Source organism: Phyllostomus discolor, chromosome 5 (assembly GCF_004126475.2).
Source record: "Phyllostomus discolor isolate MPI-MPIP mPhyDis1 chromosome 5, mPhyDis1.pri.v3, whole genome shotgun sequence".
Lineage (NCBI taxonomy): Eukaryota > Metazoa > Chordata > Mammalia > Chiroptera > Phyllostomidae > Phyllostomus > Phyllostomus discolor.
In genome coordinates this window covers 71,521,378-71,544,414 of record NC_040907.2, presented here as the reverse complement: position 1 = coordinate 71,544,414, position 23,037 = coordinate 71,521,378, and the positions used below count along the sequence as shown (strand labels likewise).

General features: G+C 34.1%; 1 protein-coding gene across 4 annotated transcripts in view; it reads right to left on the bottom strand.

Moving 5' to 3' along the window:
* Positions 1-23,037, bottom strand: part of MTF2 (metal response element binding transcription factor 2) — a 70,583-nt gene that overhangs the window by 10,580 nt on the left and 36,966 nt on the right. For 2 of the 4 annotated variants that reach the window (XM_028511167.2, XM_036026435.1), the window contains exons 2-10: positions 17,890-18,088; positions 17,684-17,765; positions 13,296-13,391; positions 12,957-13,057; positions 12,429-12,577; positions 7,619-7,714; positions 6,611-6,679; positions 5,145-5,268; positions 29-96 (exon numbers count right to left, since the gene is read on the bottom strand). In XM_028511167.2, the coding sequence (XP_028366968.1) occupies positions 29-96; positions 5,145-5,268; positions 6,611-6,679; positions 7,619-7,714; positions 12,429-12,577; positions 12,957-13,057; positions 13,296-13,391; positions 17,684-17,765; positions 17,890-18,088 (984 nt within the window). The remainder of the gene's footprint in view (positions 1-28; positions 97-5,144; positions 5,269-6,610; positions 6,680-7,618; positions 7,715-12,428; positions 12,578-12,956; positions 13,058-13,295; positions 13,392-17,683; positions 17,766-17,889; positions 18,089-23,037) is intronic. The other 2 variants (XM_036026436.1, XM_036026437.1) reach the window with 2 other exon arrangements.

Below are 23,037 nucleotides of genomic sequence, written 5' to 3'. Positions count from 1 at the left end.
TAGGGATAAATAAAGTAAATCAACTTACATTGTCTTGTAATCATTTAATGCCTCCAGAACATGCTCGTATCTTTCAGATTTTGGTGTGTCTGCCAGCTGTGAAGTATCAAGAAACAATTTAACATAGTATAATTTCATCAATTAGTAATACACAGGTGCTAGGTAGAGGCAATGTAACACAAAAGAGAAGTGTACTGACTGATAGAAGACCTAAATCTTCTAAGCCTTGAGAGGTTTGCTTAACCTCTCAAGGCTTATTTTCTCATCTATAAAAAAAGGGGAGTATAAATCCCACACAAGTTACTTTACTAGTAATTGTACGGATTAAATTATGTGTCTGAAAGAATTATTGATATAAGCCATGTAACACTACAAAAATGAGGTTATCATTAAATTTATTTTCATTTTATAACCTAGGGAAATAATACATTTGAATTATATTAATATCAACCATTAAAAGCTTCTAATAGATGTTAGATATGAATAGTGAGGAATATAAAAATAATAAACATAACATTTCACTAACTGTACTTCTAGTATTAGTACAAACTGGTAATTGCTATAATTTTTAAAACTGTACAATGTGGGGCCTTGACCCATGCGGCTCAGTTTGTTGGGCATCATCCCACAAAGTGAAAAGTATATGGTTCAATTCCTGGTCAGGCCACATGGTTGAATTGCAGGCTAGGTCCCCATTTGGGACGGGTAGGAGAGGCAACCAATTGATATTTCTCTCCCTTTCTTTGTCCCTTCCATCCCCACTCTTTAAAAAATAAATAAATGAATAAAAATCTTTTTTAAAAAGTTTTTTTTACTGAAATTTGGAGATTTCATTTTATAACAATTATAGACTCCACCTAGCCCTAAAACCCAAATTGGCTCAGCAATTTTTTTATCGTCAAAACCATTTTAAAATCTAACTAAATTTGAATTAAATTCTATAAAATATTCTATTTTGTTTCAAAAGGGTTTCCTGCAGAGAGTCATTTCTGTCTCTTCAGTTTAAACACTGTGGCACCAGAAGAGGGGTGGAATCTAAATTACAAAAGGGCCATCCTCCATTAAAGCCACAAAAAGATAATTAAAAAAAAACAAACAAACCAAAAAAAAACCCACAAACAAAAAAACCAAACTTCCAAAATATCACAGCTGACTTTCAAAATTCTGCCACGTATGTTATTTACCGGTTAAAACTTCTAAACCTCAGAACTGCTTCTAGTAAAAAGAGCAAACAAATCTGCCAAAGAGAATGCTGGAGGTAAAAGAGACTTGCAAAGTCATCTACAACTCTTTATTATTTAACATATGTAGAGATTAAATGAACTGCTCAAATTCACAGGGCTGGTTAGTGAGGGAGCTAGACCCTAAACCCAAGTGACAATAAATGCATTCATTCACCATTCACTGAGAACCAACCCTGTGCCAATATGCTGAATGCTAAAAAAAAAAGGGGAGGAAGGGCAGTTTTGTGCTCACTCCTCCATATCATTCTACCATTTCCTCCTACTGTAATTTATGAAGTGTCTAATGATAAAGAATTTCTATTAAAGCAAAAATAACAGAATCAGACTTTAAAGCTTGAAAGAGACTTTAAATGTCATTGAACCTTGGCTTAACTATTACCATTGATGAAAGCTGATGAGGCACCTACTGAGAGAGCCCATTCCATAGGTGCACGAAACTTTCCTTCCTGGAATTCTTCTATTCCCTCTTTTATAAGATAGTTCTTCAAATATTTGACAGCAGCTATCATGTCTAAGTATAAGATTAGGTTGAAGTTTTTAGCAGCAACACCACAAAAGTATTCCATGTTAAGCATTGGCTAACTAATTCTATCTTTCCTCATCCTCCCCCATCCCCACCCCAACTCTAAAATCTGATCAAATGAAGTTCTGTCAAATCAAGTATCCCCTATCATACATGCTTCTTTTGTACTTTTTGTGTATTTAAATCAAAGAGCAGAACTTTGTAACTTGTTAATCTGATTTTGTTTGCAGCTCAATGCTCAAAATGATCTTTTCTCTTGATTCTGTCATAGTGAGAGTAGAGACAAAGACAGAACCTGGGGCTCTCCATGAAACTCTCCCTCAAGAATATTTCCAAGCCACTTACTACTTTTGTTACTATAATTCAATTAGTTATAAATCTACTTAATTTTTACTTTAAATATTCACATTTCATTATCTTATATGAAACCGAGTTGTACTATGACTACATCATGCCCATACCAGTTTTGCTAATCATGACAAAAAAGAATTCAGGGTACTGGATGGTGCGGCTCAGGTCCCTAGAATTAGGGGCACTCGAGAGGCAACCACACACTGATGTTTCTCTGCCTCTTTCTTTCTCCCTTCCCCTCTCTAAAAATAAATATATTTTTAAAAATCTAGGGTATTTAACATGATTTACTCTAATATATCAGGTGTTATTTTCTTACTGCTTCTTAACTCTTCACAAACTGTGTATCTGAAAAATCTGCTCTACAATTTAGCTGACAACCAACAACAAAACTGACTTTCTAATTTCTCAGATCTACTCCTTTCTACTTTTTAAGAATCACAATGAACTATTATCTTTCCTTTAGTAATTATTTTCTATGGTTCTCAGAAATTTTATCTGTTAAGTAAACACTAAATTTTATCTGTTAAGTAAACACTACTGCTATATTTTGCATAGGACTGTACTTCAATTCATATAAATGAAGGGATCCCATTCTATATTTTGAAAACTAAGAGTGAAACTATTATAGTGTAAATCAAATAATCTGTATGAGAAGATATCAATCTCACACCGTGCTTTTACTTTCAGGGCTTTGTATATTTCTGTACAGATATAAATGCTACTATGTACAGTTCCAACTCTTCCACTTCAACAAAATACACCCTTCAATTTCTCACGTTGAATTCCATGCCACACTGGCTTAAACAGGACAAACATCTTAAGTAATTTGTATAGAGACATATACACTGTATGCTACCATATAATATTCAAGTCCCCACGTATTTTTGTTAACTAGATTTCTTAATATACTACCTCTATTTGCTACATTTTCCTCTGGCCAAAACATCATTTCTGCCACAGTATTTCATTTAAGTTTTACCTATGTTTTTTTCCCCCACATCCCTCAAAAGTGAGATACTCAACACACTGTTAAGATCACCACAGTTAACAGAAAAGTAACTGTCCTCCCAGAACTAGGATTTCAAATCAGATTAGGAATCAAAGACAAATGATAACAGGCAGATTCCATAAAGTATTAGTATCTCATTTTAACTCCCCCCCAAAATCTGTTATAGGAGCAATGCCTCATTCTAAATAAAAACCTTAAGCAAGCTTTACTTGGGGTCTCAAATGTTATATCACAAATTTTTACTAACCCAAATAAAATATTTCAAAACATAGTTTTCTAAAATAGCTATATTCAATCTATATCATCAAGTCACTAACTCTCAAAGATATAAAAAACAAAACCAACAAATAACATAGGGAAACATATCAAATTATACATTCTAGAATATGTCCTATAAGTTTCAGCTTCTCTTCACAGAAATCATAAAGTAGTCAAGTGAAAAAATATACATGCTATATAAATGTTAAATGTGCCTTTCAGTATGAAAGGATATACTCTCCAAAAGTTTGTTTTTGAAACTTCTTTTTGTCATTGAAAGAGGTCACAATACTTCCTTTATACAATAAAAAAAAGAAGCAGCACAGAACACTAAACAGATACTACTGTTGCTCTAAATAGAAATGTAAATAATTACTTATATGGCTTCTCAACATAGAAATACCATATGACTTTAGCCCACTGTCACATGTAAGTATGTTATAATGCAGGTCAGAAATGATAAATAGGAGTACGTGTCTCCCTGCAACTAGGTGTCCAGTATAAGTATCTAAACAAAATGCCATAAAAAACTCCTCAAATCATCACAAGATTTTTTTTTCTTTTTCCTCAATGGAATAAGGGAGGAAAGCCCATATTTGAGAGAGTAAAATCACAACTACTTTCCTGCTCTGTGTCATTTCTGAGGAAAAACTTTTAGAGTAAGTTAAGTGCCTATGTCATATAGTCTATAGTATGTATAATAAGAGTTGATGTTCAAAACAACCCTTGAGTACCCTAAGGTACTCAATTAACCAACAATATATGCTTAGCATACTGTATTTCCCATATTTTGAAAGTAATTGCTATTTTATAAAATGTTGAACACAAATATAAACAAATTTCTTTTTCTGAATTAGTGACAAAATTCAATTTGCAAATCAATTTCAGTTAACTAGAGACTTATTTACTATTTAATAATCTAGAATAATTTCTATTACTACAAAAGTTTTTTAAAGTGAACTAAATTAAAATAACTGAATAAACACTACCAAGTCACATAAATTTTATGGTCTCTTTATTATATAAAGATGTAGAAAGTTAACAAAGAATTAAAACCTAAGTTCCATCTGTAAACAACCAGACTAATCTAAGAAGTCTGAACATTTTCTTTTCCTTCTTTTTTAAATGCAAAGGATGAACAATGAGAAATGATTTGAATGATTGTTCTGATCATTTGATGGCTCAAAATAAAATGCAAAAGCACTTCACAACAGTAAAAATATTTTTATTGTAAGGTTTTGATTATAATGTTTTTCCTAATTTTAAATAAAAAGAAAAACACTTTCCACATTGTCAAATAATAAAAAATTCAAACTTCCTGTATCTAAGACATTATCTCACAAACTACAGAAAATGAAAATTTGTATCTATTGCTGAAATAAATTTCTTCTGATATGTATCAGAAGTTTGGCTGGAACTGAGATACCTGAAATTCATAAACTGAACTCATTTCTTTAAAAATAGTCTAATTGTGAGTTTTATTGTTTTCTATTCTCAGCCTCTTAACTAAGATATAAATATTTTATAAATTTACTTTCTCCCCCTACATTTTCCCCCTAATCAACAGGCAACATATAAGAGGATGAAAAGGGCCAGTCTTGATAACCTTACTGGAGTTATTTCTCCCTAAATTAAAAATAAAATTCTACTTTAGATGTGTGGCTTATACATGTGCCTTAGTTGCTTTTAATTAAAACAAAACAAACAAAAACAAAACAAACCACATCAAGTAGCTAATAGGTCTAAAACCACTTACCTCTCCAGGGTGCAATCTATCCCAGTTTTCATTAATGTATGTCATAAGCTCAAGTTCAGAATCAAAGTATTTCTTCTTGTGAATAACACTTAGGTTGTAAAGGCATAAGTGTGCTATATCTACCCTGGAATCCAAAAGTAATCAAAATATACAAAAACAATGTTTTTGGTAATTGTTAAAAAAAAAAATCACACAATTTTTTATAACACCACCAATTTGAAAAATCCAATGTGAAGTATTTAGGTGAACAGAGGGTCAATATTCTAAGTGATATTTACAATGTAATAAATCATTACACTGAAAATTATTGGAAAGCATTAACTAAACATTTAGTTATCCTGAAGTAACTATAAACTAAAGGTATTTGAATAATTTCTTAAAATGCATTCAAAAAGAATCTGACTCCAAAACAACTGGATAATGCTATATAATACTTATACAATAAAAAATTTTATGTTTTCATTACCATATATAAACTACAGCATAGATCATACTTTATAGACTTTACCACATTCACAAGTGGTATCGTTTCCTAAAATATATAGAACATTTAATAAAAATTTCTAAGTATGTACTACAGTAATCCTCCTTAACATAAGTTTTGCTTTCAATGTTTTAAGTTACCTGTGGTCAATCACAGTGCAGAAATATTAAATGGAAAATCCCAGAAATAAACAATTCCTCAATTTCAAACTGTGCACCGTTCTGAGTAGCATAATGAAATCTTGTTCCACCCTACTCTGTCCCACCTGTGAATCATCCTTTTGTGTATCCAGGTTGTATACACTACCTACTCATTAATCATTTAGCAGTCATCTTGGTTATCAGATCAACTGTGACAGTATCTCAGTGCTTGTATTCAAGTAAACTTTATTTTACTGTACAATGGGCACAAAGGTCAAGAGTAGTAGCGCTGGCAATTCACCAAAGAGAAGCTGTAAGGTGTAGTCATGTATAAGAAAAACCATAGTATAATATAGTTTGATTCTATCCACAGTTTCAGGTATGCACTTGGAGTCTTGGACGTATTCCCCACAGATAAGGGGGTACTACTGTGTAATATTTTATCATTAAATCCTCAAAATTCATCATATTTCTCATGCTCCAATATTACTACACTGAAACAGAAACTGGAGTATTTATAATAAGAGCTTTCTCTTTTACTATATGCTATTCTAAAGGCCCAAAAGAACTAGAAATGTGAATAAGAGTTTTGAAGATCTAAAAAATATTTTTAAAAGTTGCATTTTATATCATTAGTAAATAAATGGCCTATTACTTTAGCAATAAAACTAGATAATCATTAGTGAAGATGACATCAGGTTTGATGATAAATAAAAGAAATAAAACCAGGCATAAAGAAGATCAAGTTTTTATTTAAGCCAAGTAAATATATATATAAATTTGCATCATATAGGTTTAAGAATACGACGCTTTTGTTCCTTAACAGAAATGTCCTTACTTACCACTGTAATGGTAGACGTTTGAGGTATTCAGGTCCAGAACTGCAGACAGAACAAATAAATGTATAAAACCTAAAGAAAAAGGAAAAGTTACATATTGAGTAATCAATGGTATACATAAATTATTTATCAATTAAAGTTAATATTCAGCAAATACATATCCTACAGATGACATAAGGAATGATAGAGCAAACTATAATTTGAATTATGACACTGTCTGTGATTTAAAGAATTTCTTTTCCAGTAATGACAAATAATGAAATAGCTCATATATGGGGAGAACAGACATTCCTTTTTTAACCATTAGAAACCTTCAGAGTTCATACACTGATTCATATACAAGCATACTTTACTAAAGGCTTGTGTGTATCAAGAATTGTGGTGGCTACTCATCTACATTGTTACATTTAATGCTTAAAACAATCTGGTAAAATAAATCCAGAGGAGACAAGTTGACCTTCCTAAATTCAGAAAGATGGTACATGGCATAAGCCAAGATTTAAAGCCAGGTTTTCTGATGCCAAGTTTAGTGCTCTATCTTTAATTTTTCTTAGAGTTCTCTCTGTTATTCTACATTCTCCTAATCCAGAAATCACATTAAATCTGTTTTAGAAATTCTTTAAATCTGAGGTATAAACTGTGTGTATCAGGTTCTTCAGTCTTTTCCAATTTTCTGTCAAACAATCCTTCTGAGATTCTTTAAAGGAAGATACCAATGAGAATAATTTAGAGCACTGTGGGGCAATATGAGCAAATGCAATCACTAATCAAATACTTAAATGCTTTCTGGAATAACATCCAAAAGTAGAAAAATTATGTTATTTTAAAATGATAAATAATTTAAGTATATTATTTAATATTTTCCCTCTAAGGTGTCTGCTTTACAAATCATTGTTAAAACTAGACATCTAAAACTGAACCACAATTAAAACCACAATTAAAAAGCTAAAACAAACAAATTAACAAACAAAAAAGAAAACAACAACAGTAAAGTTCAAATGCCCTTCTCACCTGTCTCCAAATAACATTGGCTTTTGAAGGCATTGCACACAAGCCTCATGAAACCACTGCTTACATTTGCAGCATTGTAACATCTTTAAATACCAGCTATAAGAAAAAAGATTAAAATTACTACCTTTTAAAATGAAGTAAATGGTTTAAAAAAGAAGAGAGATACTGTAGAATCTGGTTCTGCCTATAGTATCACATTTCTACTACACTTAGTGTTAACTTTTTTCTTTCCCAAAACAGTTATTAATATTGACCATTTCATCACTCTTTTATTCATGAAGACTACTAAGTTCTAGAGAGACACATCTATTTCTAGTCAACAAGTGCATAGTTCCTACACTAGTAAAAGATCTAGCCTGGGCCCTGGCCAGATGGCTCAGTTGGATGGAACATCATTCTGTACACCAAAATGGTCCAAGTTTGATTCCCTGTTGGGTGCGTATAGGAGGCAAATGATGTTTCTCTCTCACATTAATGTTTTTCTTTCCATCTTTCTTTCTATCTATCAATCATCTCCCTCCCTCTCTTCTAAAATCAATAAACACATCCTCCAATGAGGATTAAAACAACAACGAAGACAAAAAAAAAAAATAAGCCTGGGATTTCATATCAACTCCACACTCCAGAAGAGATTAAGTTTCAGAGGGTACTGATATGCACAGCTGTTTGCTCCATATACCAAATGGGCATAAGCAGCTTTACATCTTCATTGTGCTTATATTATGCTTTCCACTAAAATGGAAAGTACAGTTATGCATGGCATAACAACATTTTGGTCAACAACAGACCACATATACATTAGCAACATATCATACAGCCCAGGCGTATACCATCTAGGCTTGTGTAAGTATACTCTTATATCACATCACACAATGATGAAATCACCTAATGACATGTTAGTCAGAAAGTATCCCCATTGTTAAGTGGTATACGACTATATAGCAATTTAATAATTTAATTAACATAACTGTAAATCTAATCTAAGACTCTACCAGGTGTAAAGGCTTTGTGAAACATTCGGTTCTATTTCACAGAGCTGAAGAAGCTAAAACTGAATCTTCAATTGAGTATATCCTCTCTTTTCAGTTAGTACATGTTTTTGATATATTGGTATCCTTATTTGCCACCCCAATAATGTGTTTTTCCCACAATAACTCTTTTGCTCAACAAGTGAACCCCCCATAAATTTTAAGTCACACATAAAGGCAAGAAAGAAGGGTGATACGAAAGTATTCATTCATGAAAGACTAATGAATATTATGTTCTAGATAGTCTGCTAGCTGCTGAAGTTAGAGTTGTTACAATGTAATTTCATGTCATTAAGGTACTCAAAGAATAATGAATGATCTGTTTCATAAAATAATGTCTGTAGCACTTTCCACCTATTTTGAATAATGCTTTAAACTGTTAGGTATAAATGAGTTAAGGGAAAAATCAATATTTGTAGGTCTGTTCATTTTATCTATTTTATAGATGATTTTAAAAAACCAGACAGTTTCTTATATATGTAAGTAACCAAAAACGGAGAAATATTATAAAAATGTTAAATCAAAAAAATTCCCTAAGATCAGAGATGATGTAGAGTGAAGAACTAAAATTTCATTCATTTATATATTCGTTTATTCATGTTTTCATCACTGAGTACCTATATGCCCCAGCATTTTCCTAGATACCACCACCTTAAGAGAAGCAGAGTCTCAAAAGATATAAGAAACCAATAATTACAATTTAAATAAAGTTAAATATAAAGTTACTCACTAATATTTTTTAAATGTAGTACAAATATATGATATACAACTTGGATTAACACCAGCTTGTATAGAAAAAAAGCTAAAGGTATTAGCTGACCACCTACAAACCCAAAATGATCCAAAAGAATATAATGGGATGACCAAAGAGGGGCAGGTAATACAATCCCTCTAAGCAACTACATAAGCATAACGACCAGAACTCGAATAACCCCCTTATACTCCATGTACTGGAAACAGTGAAATTTCTAATCATAACACTGTATTTCAAGAGTAACTTTTAATAACTGGTGAACAAAAGGATTTCTGACCAAGATGGAGGTGTAGGTAGATATACTGTGCCTCCTCCCACAACCAGAAGAAGGTCAATAACAAATTAAAAACTAGAACTGCCAGAAAACTGACCTGTATGGAAGTCCAACAACCAAGGAGTTAAAGAAAAAACATTTGCCCTCACTGGTGTAGCTCAGGATTGAGCATGAGCTGCAAACCAAAGGGTCGCCGGATCAATTTCCAGCAGGGCATATCATATGCCTGGGTTGCAGGCCAGGTCCCTAGTGGGGGTGATGTGATAGGCAACCACACATGATATTTCTCTTCCCCTCTTTCTCCTTCCCTTCCCCTCTCTCTAAAAATAAAAAATAAAAATAAAAAAAAGAAACATTCATCCAGATCGGTAGGAGTGGCTGAAATGGTCAGCTGGATGTAGAAGATGCACAGTAAGGCAGTGGCTGGCAGATGGGACAGTCCCACATTTGTGTGCGGATAAACTGGGAGAAACAACTGGGGAGAGAGATAGACCGTGCAACCTAGGGTTCCACTGTGGAGAAATGAAAGCCTCAAAATCTCTAGCTATAATACCAGTAAGGGTTGAGGCAGTGGGAGAAACTCCCAGCCTCACAGGAGAGTTCTTTGGAGAGACCCACAGGGTCCTAGAACATACATAAACCCACTTACCCGGGAATCAGCGCCAGAAGCCCAATTTGATTGGGAAGTAGAGGAAGTGACTGAAAGCTGGAGGACAGCATAGACAGCAGCATTGTTTCCTTTTGGATCCCTCCCCCACATACAGTGCCACAATGCAGTGGCGTGGATTGCCCCACCTTGGTGAATGCCTAAGGATCCATCCCTTATCATGTAACAGATGTGCCCAGACAAAATATGGCCCAAATAAAAGAACAGACCAAAGCTCCAAAAATAGAACTAAGTGATGAGCAGATAGCCAACCTATCAGATGCAGAGTTCAAAACACTGGTAATCAGGATGCTCACACAACTGGTTGAATATGGTGGCGCATTAGAGGAAAAAATGAAGGCTATGAAAAGTGAAATAAAGGAAAATGCAGAGGGAACCAACAGTGATGGGAAAGAAAGTAGAACTCTAATCAATGGTTTGGAGCTGAAGGGAGAAAGAAACATTCAACCACAACAGAACGAACAAAAATTTTTAAAAAATGAAGAGAGGCTTAGGAACCTCCAGGACTTCTTTAAACATTCCAGCATGCGAATTACAGGGGTGCCAGAAGATGAAGAAGAAGAGGAAGAAACTGAAAACTTATTTGAGCAAGTAATGAAGGAGAACTTCCCCAATCTGGCAAAGGAAATAGACTTCCAGGAAGTCCAGGAAGCTCCAAGGGTCCCAAAGAAGTTGGACCCAAGGAGGAACACACCAAGGCACAACATAATTCCATTAGCCAAGATTAAAGATAAGGAGAGAATCTTAAAAGCAGCAAGAGAAAAGGAGACAGTTACCTACAAAGGAGTTCCCATCAGACTGTCAGCTGATTTCTCAAGAGACCTTGCAGGCAAGAAGGGGCTGGAAAGAAGTATTCCAAGTCATGAAAGGCAAGGACCTACATCCAAGATTACACTATCCAGCAAAGCTATCATTTAGAATGGAAGGGCATATAAAGTGCTTCCCAGATAAGGTCAAGTTAAAGGAGTTCATCGTCACCCAGGTCTTATTATATGAAATGTTAAAGGGACTTATCTAAGAAACAGAAGTTAAAAAATATGAACAGTAAAATGACAACAAACTCATAGCTATTAACAACCAAACCTAAAACAAACAAACAACAAAAACTAAGCAAACAACTAGAACAGGAAGACAATCACAGAAATGGAGATCACATGGAGGGTTATCAGTGGGGGAATGGGAAGGAGAGTGAGGGGGAAAAGGTACAGAGAATAAGTAGCATAAATGGCAGGTAGAAAATTGACAGGGGGAGGTTAAGAATAGTATAGGAATAGTAGAAGCCAAAGAACTTATATGTATAACCCATGAACACGAACTAAAGGTGGGGAATGTGGGTGGGAGGGGGTGTGCAGGGTGGAAGGGAATAAATGGCGGGGGGTGGACAACTACTGTAATAGCATAATCAATAAAATATATTTAAAAAAAGAACTGGTGAAGAAGAAATAGTTTTGGAGTCATGTCATAAAGAATTTTTGATGGCAATGGAGACTGTTGCCTGGAAAAGAGAACACTATTAGTATTTGAATTATGGGTATGGGAAATACAATTGCTGGACTGAAAACTTTTTAAAATATTTTATATAATTATAGGGAAAGGGTAAGGGAGGGAGAAGGAAAGGGAGAGACATTGATCGGTTACCTCTCACATACCCCTGACCGGGGACCTGGCCTGGAACTCAGGCATGTGGCCTGACCAGGAATCAAACCAGCAACCTTTCAGTTCATAGGCCAGCACTCAATCTACTTAGCCATGCCATCAGGGTTGGACTGAGATATTTTAAGAGTTACCTCCTCAGGGAGATAAGACTTATTTGTTTAGTTCCAAACAGATGAACTAAGATTACTAATCAGAAGTTAAAGATAAATTTCTAAACATTCTTTGTTAGAACTGATTAATTTAACAAATATTTAATGAAAAAGGTGAATAAAACTAGTCTCTAATTCCCCTCCCCCAATTTTCTTTATTGATACTTTCATGAATTTACAATTCACTATCGCTCTTACACCACAATCAATAACAAAAATAAAATCAACAATATAAGCAAATAAAAAGTACTTCAAGGGTATTAAATAATTATATTTACTTACTCTCCTGGGCCTCCACAATAGCAGTAACATTGTTGGACATTGGTTTTATGACCTGCATCCCATTCAAGGTCTGCCACACTATAGGGTAATGTCTGCTTCATGACTTGCAATGCTTTGGCATTTGGTCCTTTCTTAAGTGCACCACCCCTCTATATTAGAGGGAAAAGGTTATTTTAAAGAGTGAAGAATAAAACTTATATATAATTCTGTAACTTAAAAATGCTTCTGACACTTATAAAGAAATTTCCATTCTAAGTTTCTTACCATATCACAAACTGTTTGACTAATAATAATCTTTATCTTTTCTTTCAAATTATTGCCCCAAATCCAAGACCACTCTCAGAAAACAACTGCAAGAACAGTTGCAAGTCACTTAAGCATCATTAGTCAAACAATAAGCAGCACCTCTTTCTACCCAGCACTGATTGCTCATTTCATTCAAATAAACTTTCAACGTACACAATCATTACGTTGATAGTGCCTTACAAATTCCATTTAGGGCTTTAGCCCAAAACACTTAAAAGATACCTTTGTTGTTGTTGCAAAAACACACTGTCGACAGAGCCATTTTTCATCTGAATCAATCACACTGGAATCAATATGAGGTGTGTGACACAACTGATGATATCCTTAATATCAAAAAAAGCATAAAGCAAATTCTATTTTATTAATAAATACTGCAACACAATTTCAAGAAGGCATTTTAGTATTCTCTTTTCCTACATTAATATAATTACAACTGATGAATAAATTTATTGAAACAGCTTCAAATTACCAATGTAAAGTATTTTTAATCATTAATCTTCAACAGGGGCATTATATATGTAACAAAACTTTTCCACAAGATTAAAAGAAATTAATGTTTACCTTGGCCACACTTATCACATATAACCATTTCATTGGGAGCCTCTGAATACTCTTCCTGACATATTGTACAGACCATTTCCCCACTTCCAGTGGCTCCTGAAATATTTAAAATAACAAATATTATTATTTAAAATAATAAAGAAGTGTTCCATGTAACAAAACTACTTTTTGACTCAGTGAGTAGCCCTTATTGGCGGTATTTGTTCACTAACTCATAATTTCTTTTCAAGGCAAAGTACTATACATAAAATGATCTCAGGCCCTGGCGGCTGCGAACCAACGTGTCACAGGTTCGATTCCCAGTCAGGGTACATGCCTGGGTTGCAGTCCATGACCCCCAGAAACCACACATTGATGTTCCTCTCTCTCTTTCTCCCTCCCTTCCCTCTCTAAAAAATAAATAAATAAATTCTTTTTTAAAAAGTTATTAAAAAAATGCTCTCTCTCATGCTCTCTCTCTGCTCCCTATCTGCGTTCTTCCCACCTTTAGGATGCCTACCTGTCTACATTAATAATTTAACCTGATTTTTGGCACAGGGCATAATTTAACCTGCTCTCAGGCGGGATACCTTATCATTTATTTCTAATATTCCTACTCTCCTGGGAGGAATGAGGGGGAGGAAAGAAGATGTTTTGTTAACACAAGAACTATTCTCCAAAACACACATCTGTATCTACTCCATGTATGGTGTGTTCACTCAATCTACATTGCCTAAGGACTAACAAAAAAGAGCAAAGAAGATATATCAACATCTCCTTTTCTCTGGACTTGGAACATTTCTTTTTACTTACTAATTTACAAAAGAGACTGAATATCATTTAATCTCTAGCTTCTGAAATCTGAGAATATGGTGCCCTATACCCCAAGAAAATCCCCCTGCAACAAAATTTTGGGGTTCTAGTTATTAATTATACTTTTTACCTACATAGGTAAAATTTCTTTCTCGAACATTTTATTCTAAAAAAAATTATAGTCTATAAAACTTACAATATGATTTTAATCCTCTAACATATTTCCAATATTCTCTTCTCATCAATTTCAACATACATAGTTAAAAATATTAACACATATGTTTTATTCCCAAAGCAACAATAAAAAATTTCAATTCTGTGCTATGAGCCAAGCATTGTTAGATTTTGGACATATATTATTTTAATTTTACAACTTATTAGATAAGTATTCTATTTAAAGAGAAGAACTGAAGCTTAGAAAAATAAAGTAACTAAACTAAGGACCCTCAGTCAAAGTACCATGGCTAGGATTCAAATCCAGATATGCCAGAGTCAATACTCTATCCACTGTTGAGATGCTTCCTTTCATTAATACTATATAACATTTCTTCTATCAAAAGCATTTTTCACTCCACAGTTTTCAAAATTTTAACTTCAAATACTTACACTATTATTCCATCTGGTAGAAAGAACCAAATTTACTTCATTATGCTTCTATTCTTATGCATACAAGTTAAACCAAATTTCTTGTTTAATTTTTGCAGTTTTCCTTGTTTGTTTTGGTTTCTTGTCTTCTCTAGCCTCCTGCATTCCCAAGGTTTGTTTACTTCCTTGCACAACTGGCTAAACATGTCCTCCCACAGTTTCTGAGTTTATGGTTACCATCAGGAGAGCAACCAGACTGACCCTAAGACCTCTCTGTCCAAATGTGCAATTGCCTGGAAAAAGACCACTAGTCCCAGATTGGGGCAGGTACTTGATCTAACTTCTGCAACCATATGGACTGGTGTGGGAGAAGGTGCTGATTCAATAAACAATATGTGTTCACCTCAGGAAACAATCATGAGAAAGTAGGGAATTGCCTTTACTTGTGAAACTCAAGTACACCTTCTTTACCGTAAAGTTGACAAGAACTTTCTGTGTAGTTTTCTAGCCTTCTATAGGCTCCCTCATTCTAAATCTAACTGACTATAAAGTTCAAGCCATTTCATCTTCAATATACCAACTTCTGTGTTGTTGCTAAAATAAAAGTACAGTGAATATTTTTCATCTAGTTATTTTTACTTTTGAATTCATTTTGAATAAACTGCTATATAAATTAAAGAGTATAAAACATTTTTATGTATTTAATGCAACTGTTGAAAGTAATACCCAAAATAGAAATTTACACTGTCAACAGCAGTGTATCATTTTCACAAAAACCATAACAGTATTAGGTGTTAAAATAAAAAATCTCGCCCTGGCTGGCGTAGCTCAGTGGATTGAGCGCGGGCTGGGAACCAAAGTGTCCCAGGTTCGATTCCCAGTCAGGGTACATGCCTGGGTTGCAGGCCATGACCCCCAGCAACCGCACATTGATGTTTCTGTTTCTCTCTCTCTCCCTCTCCCTCCCTCCCTTCCCTCTCTAAAATAAATAAATAAATAAATAAATAAAATCTTAAAAACAAAATAAAAAATAAAAAAATCTCTTTAAATTCATTTAATGATTTTAACACATCATCTCCCTTTTGTAATGCACGTTTCTTTCACTACTAACATGACTATTTTTTTCTTATTTATGTAAACTTTTCAAAGGAATCTTATTAGATAAGTGAAATTACTCTAATTTATTAAGTTATTTTGTTATTATCTATTATTAGCAGATTTCTTACAGGAAGAAAACCACTAAAACTTCTCTCCACACTGAAATCTGTCATAATGCAGTTTTCAGGTTCACTTGCTCATTCTATAGCAACTCCAAGTTACATGTGAGCTACTTTCTGGGTGTTACAAAGAATTAACAGGATGTTACAAAGGATGGCCAAGGAGCAATCCTTGGTAATTCTAAGGATGGTAAAAGCAGCCAGTGAGGAAAAAACCACTAGAATACTAAACTGATATACTGGGTGGGGCACACGTTAGACAGGACCCTCACTTCCATGACAACTTTCTATCCCTATGTACCACTGATCTTCGAAAGGAGGGAAGGAAAAGAGGGAGGAAGGGAGGAAAAGGAGAAGATAAAAGTCAGAGAAACCTGTATTTAACTCACAGGAACCTTAAAAAGGTAGAAAAATTGAAAGACTCAGCTAATAGAGGGGGAACAGAAGCAGTTTAATGTGTTTCAGTCCCACCACAGACAGACTCAGGTTTACAAACTGAAAAAGGGAAATTCTGTATGTGAGGTAGTAAGATCTGCCTGATATCACTATGTTGAAGACATCCTACCCTCCTATTGCTTTTCTCACTGACCCATCAATTGCAGATTAAAAAATATAATACAACATGCAGTAACCTATCATAAAGTTGCACTTGAGACTCTAATATAAAGCCCAATAGCTAATACTTGAGAAAAGTACCCAACCTTTAGGGAAAGAGAATTTACATCTCCTTTCTGTAACAGGAAATATAAAACACAGGTCTTAGTGCAGGCCTATTAACTTGGTAAAAAGAAAACCAAAACTGTTGCTTTAGTATGCAGCTAAAATACTCAGATATTTAGTATTCATACTTTTTAAAAATAAAGCACTTTCCATGAAAGAGATTCCTAGAAAAACACCTTTATTTAGCAGATTCAAAGGGCATACAGCAATTACAGTTTGTAAAAATAGAAAGCATTGTAAGAAACATACCTGTAACAAGCCAAGGCATACCTGTACTCATTTTCACTTGTACCCAAATAGCCTCATTTTCCCATATAAACATTAAAAAATAGTGATTTTAAACCATTCTTATAAATGAGTATTTCTAGTACTCTAAGCCTGTGTAATATATCCTAATTCCCACATACATCTGACAAATACTATGTTCTCAGTACTTATCAGTTCTCTACATTACTTTGTATTAATATAGGCAAGTAATAGTTAAGATGAAGCCCAAAGTATTTCTTCTCTAAGTTCTTAGAAGGGTCCTAAAACATTTATAGGTGTGCATCAGTGACACATCTGTCTTCTAGTCTACCTCTACGCCAGAGGAATGAATTTTTTTCTTCTGTGCTCTTTAATATAGATCAGCGATTTTCAGTCAGTGTGATGCAAGAATTTTTTAAAATATGCAATACCTGACTATATTTAGTCAGGGACACTGACCTCTTTTCCCTTAAATTGTCAAATAAAAAAATGACAATAGCTAACACAGTAGCTGTCTGGTGTAAATGAATCAATGAATCAAAGTTATACTTTTTGGGGGGTCATGTCAGCAAAATTGTGTAGCAAAATTTTAGTAATTAGTTTATGTGTGCCATGAGATGAAAAAGGTTGAAAATCACTGATATAGATTATGGCACCCTGAAGACTATGAAGGCAATATTGATTTTTTTTAGCCTCTCCCCAAAAGGGATTCTGAGATATTTTAATACACTGCTGAACAAATAATAATCAAAAAGGACTAGTCAAAAAATATCAAATGCAAAAATATCAAATGCATAAATCATGTTCAAGAGAAACCATAGCACCAACCTGTTTGAATGTCCTTCCAGAGAACCCAGGATTTAGAACTGTCTTCAAATATGATGAAGCAGCTCTGTTTCAATATGTTTATCTGAAATACAGAGGAATACCTATGATTTCTTTTAAAGTTAAAAACATGATGTTAAATTTAAATGCAAAATTACTATAAGTTTACTATAAAACTGTAAAACAAAAATTATATTAAGGTAACTTGCCTTTTTGATAGTTCCAAGATAAAACAAGCCATCTGACCATCTAGCTAGGACATCCTGACCCTCTTCAAATTTACATGCTGGCTTTTTGACTTTATGTCCATCCTGTAAAGACAGCTTGGTCAAGGATGTTGGGGTCTTTTGGTTTCGGCGTAAAGGAGACCGCTTGTGGACCAGTGAATTACCTGCCCCTGTAGAGTCTCTGGTTAGAAAGTAAAAGGTAAGCATATGTAAGATTAATTTACTTGCAGAGCTTATTTTATACCAATGATATCATATATTAAAATTTTTCATTTATAAAAACCTTAAATTGAGGGACAATATAATCAATACCTCAAATCACAAACACTTTCCAGAAACAAAGTTTAAAGCAAAATGACAGTTCTCAATATTGATTCAGAGCCTATCTGAGGCGAGGCCAGGATTCAACAACCACTCCAAGATAATAATGACATCTATCATCAAAACAACAGCTCTAAGTTTAAGTGGACAGGCCCTGGTCATCAGCAAAGGATGCTTTGAATCTCAAAACTGGGTTTAGACAAACTAAAAAGTTACATGGCACAATTTCATAAGCACTTGATAAAGATCAAAAACGATTATGCCACATGTAGTTAAACACACTAACCAGTGATTTAGGGGAAGCTGGGCATATTCAATTCATTGAAAGGGTAGTCATGACCTCTCTACAGGGAATCACTACCAAATTGATTTTTTTTTTGCAGTTTCAGTGAATTTTACTGTAATAACCAAAAAGAGCACAAAGATGAGTAAATGACACCTCCCCTGGCTAAACTCGTAGTAGTCTGCAGAAGACTCACACTTAATAATTACAGTATGATGAGAAGAGCACAGTGATAAGTTTGAGAGTGTTCTGTAAGATCACATCACAAAAACTCTGCCTAGGAAAACGACATGTTGATGATGATGAAGACTTGACCAAGTTGCAATATTTGATCTTGACCTTCAAAAAGTAGAGACTGAGGGTTATTTTTCTCTCACTTACAGAAGTAGCACATTGTAGAAAATGTATAAAGATATGCCAAAAGAACAAACCAAAGGCTAGTTACTGCCATTCTGCATAATATACAGAGAAAAGTACTGTTAATACTATAAGGTATTTCTTTCTGCCTCTTTCTGTGTATAAGAATAAACACAACTTATATATGCATATATTTTTACCCAATTCAAAGACTACATACAGTTTGTTATAGAGTCTTTTTTTTTGTACATTTAAGACTATTTCCATAGTATCAAATCTTAGAAGAATTTACTACAGATTGAAAATTACTTTTTATTTTATTGTTGTTCAAGTACAATTTTCTGCCTTTTCCCTCCACCCCAGCCACCCCCACCTCCCTCCCCTGATTCCAACCCCCTTGGTTTTATCCATGTGTCCTTTATAGTTGTTCCTGAAAACCCCTCACCCTTTCCCCCTCATTATCCCCTCCTCTCTCCCCTCTGGTTACTCTCCAGTTTGTTCTTAATTTCAATGTCTGTGGTTATATTTTGCTTGTTGGTTTTGCTGAATAGGTTCCACTTAAAAGTGAGATCATATGGTATTTGTCTTTCACCACCTAGCTTATTTCACTTAGCATAATGCTCTCCCAGTTTCATCCATGCTGTTGCAAAGGGAAGGAGCTCCTTCTTTCTGTTGCATAGAATTCCATTTACATAGTAAATGTACCATAGTTTTTTGATCCATTCATTTACTGATGGGCACTCAGGATGCCTCCAGCACTTGGCTATTGTTAAATTGTGCTGCTATGAATATTGGGGTGATTCTGAATTGATTCTTATATATAAACAGGAATGTATCACAGTCTCTCAAATAGGCACATAGGGAATTTAAAATAAAAATTGGCAACCATCAATTTCATAAAATCAAAATCAGATGAGAAATATATATATATATAAGATTTTACTTTTTGAAATAAAAGAGCCAAAAGTTACATATTCTAAAATAATATAACATGTATTAGTTACTCCATAAACAACATAGCATGCTACCATCAATTTTTGAAATGATCAACAAAGCTGAGTTTGTTTTGTTTCACTTTCCCAGTTTAGATTATTTTTTACTGATTAAACATACAACAATATGTAAAACTAGATAGGTAATAATTAAAAAATAGCATAACAGGAAAGTAAAAATAAAGTTAAGTATGGAAGGAAAAAATGTTTTATTAGTTAGGTATTGGGAATACCTAATTTCAATACTTAAGAACACACAAGTTCTGGGAAATTCTATCATAAGGTAAATATGGAGAAACCTTGAGAACACTATGTGAAGCAAAATAAACCATACAAAAAGGGCAAATATTCCATTTATAGGATGTAAGAGTAGTAAAATTCATGCACAGAGAGTATAATGGTAGTTGCCAGAGGCCGAAAGAAGGGTTGCATGTGGATGCAACCCTTTAAAGGGTATACAGTGTTTCAGTTTGAAATATAATACATTTTAAAGGTAACTGTTTTCTCCCTAAATTTCCCAAATTTGTTGAAAAACACTAATCTATACATCCAAGAAGTTCAACAAACTCCAAGTAGCATAAATGCAAAGATCTCTATAGCCAGGCATATAATAGTAAAAATGCTGAAAGGCAAAGAGAAAATCTTGAAAGCAGTGAGAAAATTACTTATCACCTACATGGAAACCCTGTAAAATAACTTCTCATCAGAAACAATGAAGGCCAGAAGGCAGTGAGATAACATATTCAAAGTGCTGAAAGGAAAAATCCTGTCAATCAAAAATCTTATACCCAGCAAACTATCTTTCAAAAATGAAGGTTAATAAAAGATACTTCCAGATAAACAAAAAGAATCTGCAACTAGCACAGCACCTTACATGAAATGCTACAGGAAATTCCTAGGGTTGAAAACAAGTAAACCAAGATGAAAATTCAAAACACACACACATACAAGAAAACAAAGAACACTGGTAAAAGTAATTATAAATACAGTATAAATATGCCTATTTCCTTTAATGTAAGTATATGAAACAATACACATATAATTTTATTGTTAGGCCTATAACATAGAAATGTAACATATTTGACAGAAAGAAGGTGGTAGAAACTAAACTGTATTCAAGAAATGACACCAACCCTGACCAGTGTGGCTCAGTTAGTTGAGCATTGTCCGATAAAGCAAAAAGTCCCCAGTTCAATTCCTAGTCAGGGCATATGCCTGGATTATGAGTTTGGTCCCTGGTTGGGGTGCATATGAAAGGCAACTGACTGATGTTTCTCTCCCTCTTTTTCTCTCTCCCTTCCCCGTTCTTAAATGGTAAATAAAAGAGTAAATAAGTATGTCATTTCAAGGAAATATTGGCCATATACCCAAGTTACTCATTGTTTCAAGTAAAAATGATGTTCCTTGAAAACCTGCTAGTTCAGCTGGCAACTTAAACCATGGCCTAAATACCTTATGTACACTTTTATTTTATCACACACATTAAAAACCTAAAACTCTATGTTGGAGTTAGTGAAAGTAATTTTTACTGTTTCATCAAGAATGTCCTTAAATGAAATAGGGTTTTCTGTGTACATGCATGTGCACATGTGTGTGTTTTCTGCGAGTGCTCAACAATGAAGAGTACTAGTTACACTCTGATGCCACCGACTCGTTTCATGCTAAGGCACACAGGAGTCTGACAACACATTGTTTATATACCATCTGTATAAATGCCAAAACAGTGGTAAAGGCAAGTAACATCTTAGTATTATCATGAAAATAGTTTTGACCTTGTAGATCCTCTGAAAGACTCTGAGAACCAACGCTGTAAATAAAAAATATATATATTGCCATATGTTATTGACATAGCCATGAGGAAAAGGCACTTTAGTACTGTGATTAGAGGGGTTAAAAGATTTAAAAGTCTAACGAGGTAAGTGTTAGAGACAAGTAAAAATGTCTGATGAATCACTACAATGAATTTTATCACAAGGAATGCCCAATGCCAGGCCAAGAACCTTCTGTCTCCAGACACTGAACACAATTTTATGCCTTTGAATCATGGCATTAAAATTACAACTTTCTAAAAAGCTATAAATCCAGGGGTTGAGGGATTTTTGCTTCCTTTAAGTTAAAGAAATGAACCAAAACCTGAACATAATTATGGGTGAGAAACGACCAACAGAATGTCAGGGTGACTACTAAGACCTAGAGTCTACCAACTCTAAAGTGGAAAATGTGTAAAAATTAAAATGCAAACATTCCCAGTTAGTTTCATATGCTCTGCTATTGCTTCTACAAATTCTCTCCCTTATTCATGATGGCAGGTCTGTCTCCACTTTACTTCCCACTGTATTTACTCTCACTGCACAGTATATCCTTAGACAAACATTTCCTTACTTTTTCATCTCCTAGTGTTTCTGCCCTGTTATCTCCCTAATGTTTCAGTGATACCCAACCTTATAGTTACCCTTGATTCCTTATGCCCCCTTCCACTACCACCTTCTTATTTTTCCCCTCCATACACACCCGAACCTCTAGAGAAAAGTTACTAAATTCTTACTATGTGCTCAACTATACATTAAGCATTCTGCATATTTATTTATTCACAAGTTATTTTGAATCCCTATTATGAGCCATTTACTACGGCAGGAGAACAAAGAAACTTAATACTCAAAACAATGCTATGGAGACATTATTACAAATGCTGACTTCACAAATCCCTTTTTACATATAAAGAAGAAATTGACAGTAACTAGAGAGGAAAGGGGTAATGGGATAATAGGGGAAAGACCAACAAGGAACACGTATAAAGGACACATAAACAAAGCCAAAGGGTGTAGGTTCAAGGGTTGGAGTTAGGGATAAGTAGGGTAGGGGGGCTTTGGGGGGTGAAAATGGAGACAACTGTACTTGAACAACAACAATAAAAAAAGAAACTATATCTGTAAGAAGGCAGATTAAAGAAACTGACCGAAGTTATACAATTATTCGCTAGAGTCAGCCTTCAATAAATCTTTCCATTGACATTCCACTATGCTTAAATATTTTCAAGAATTTATAGGGAAAAGAGAACTAAAATTCTCTTGATTCCTTGTGTTCCTATTTCTTCCCTCCCATGCACAAACTTCTACAGCCAAGTTACACACACATAACTGTCTACTCCTACAGTGTTCCCCATTTAGTCTTCAGCAC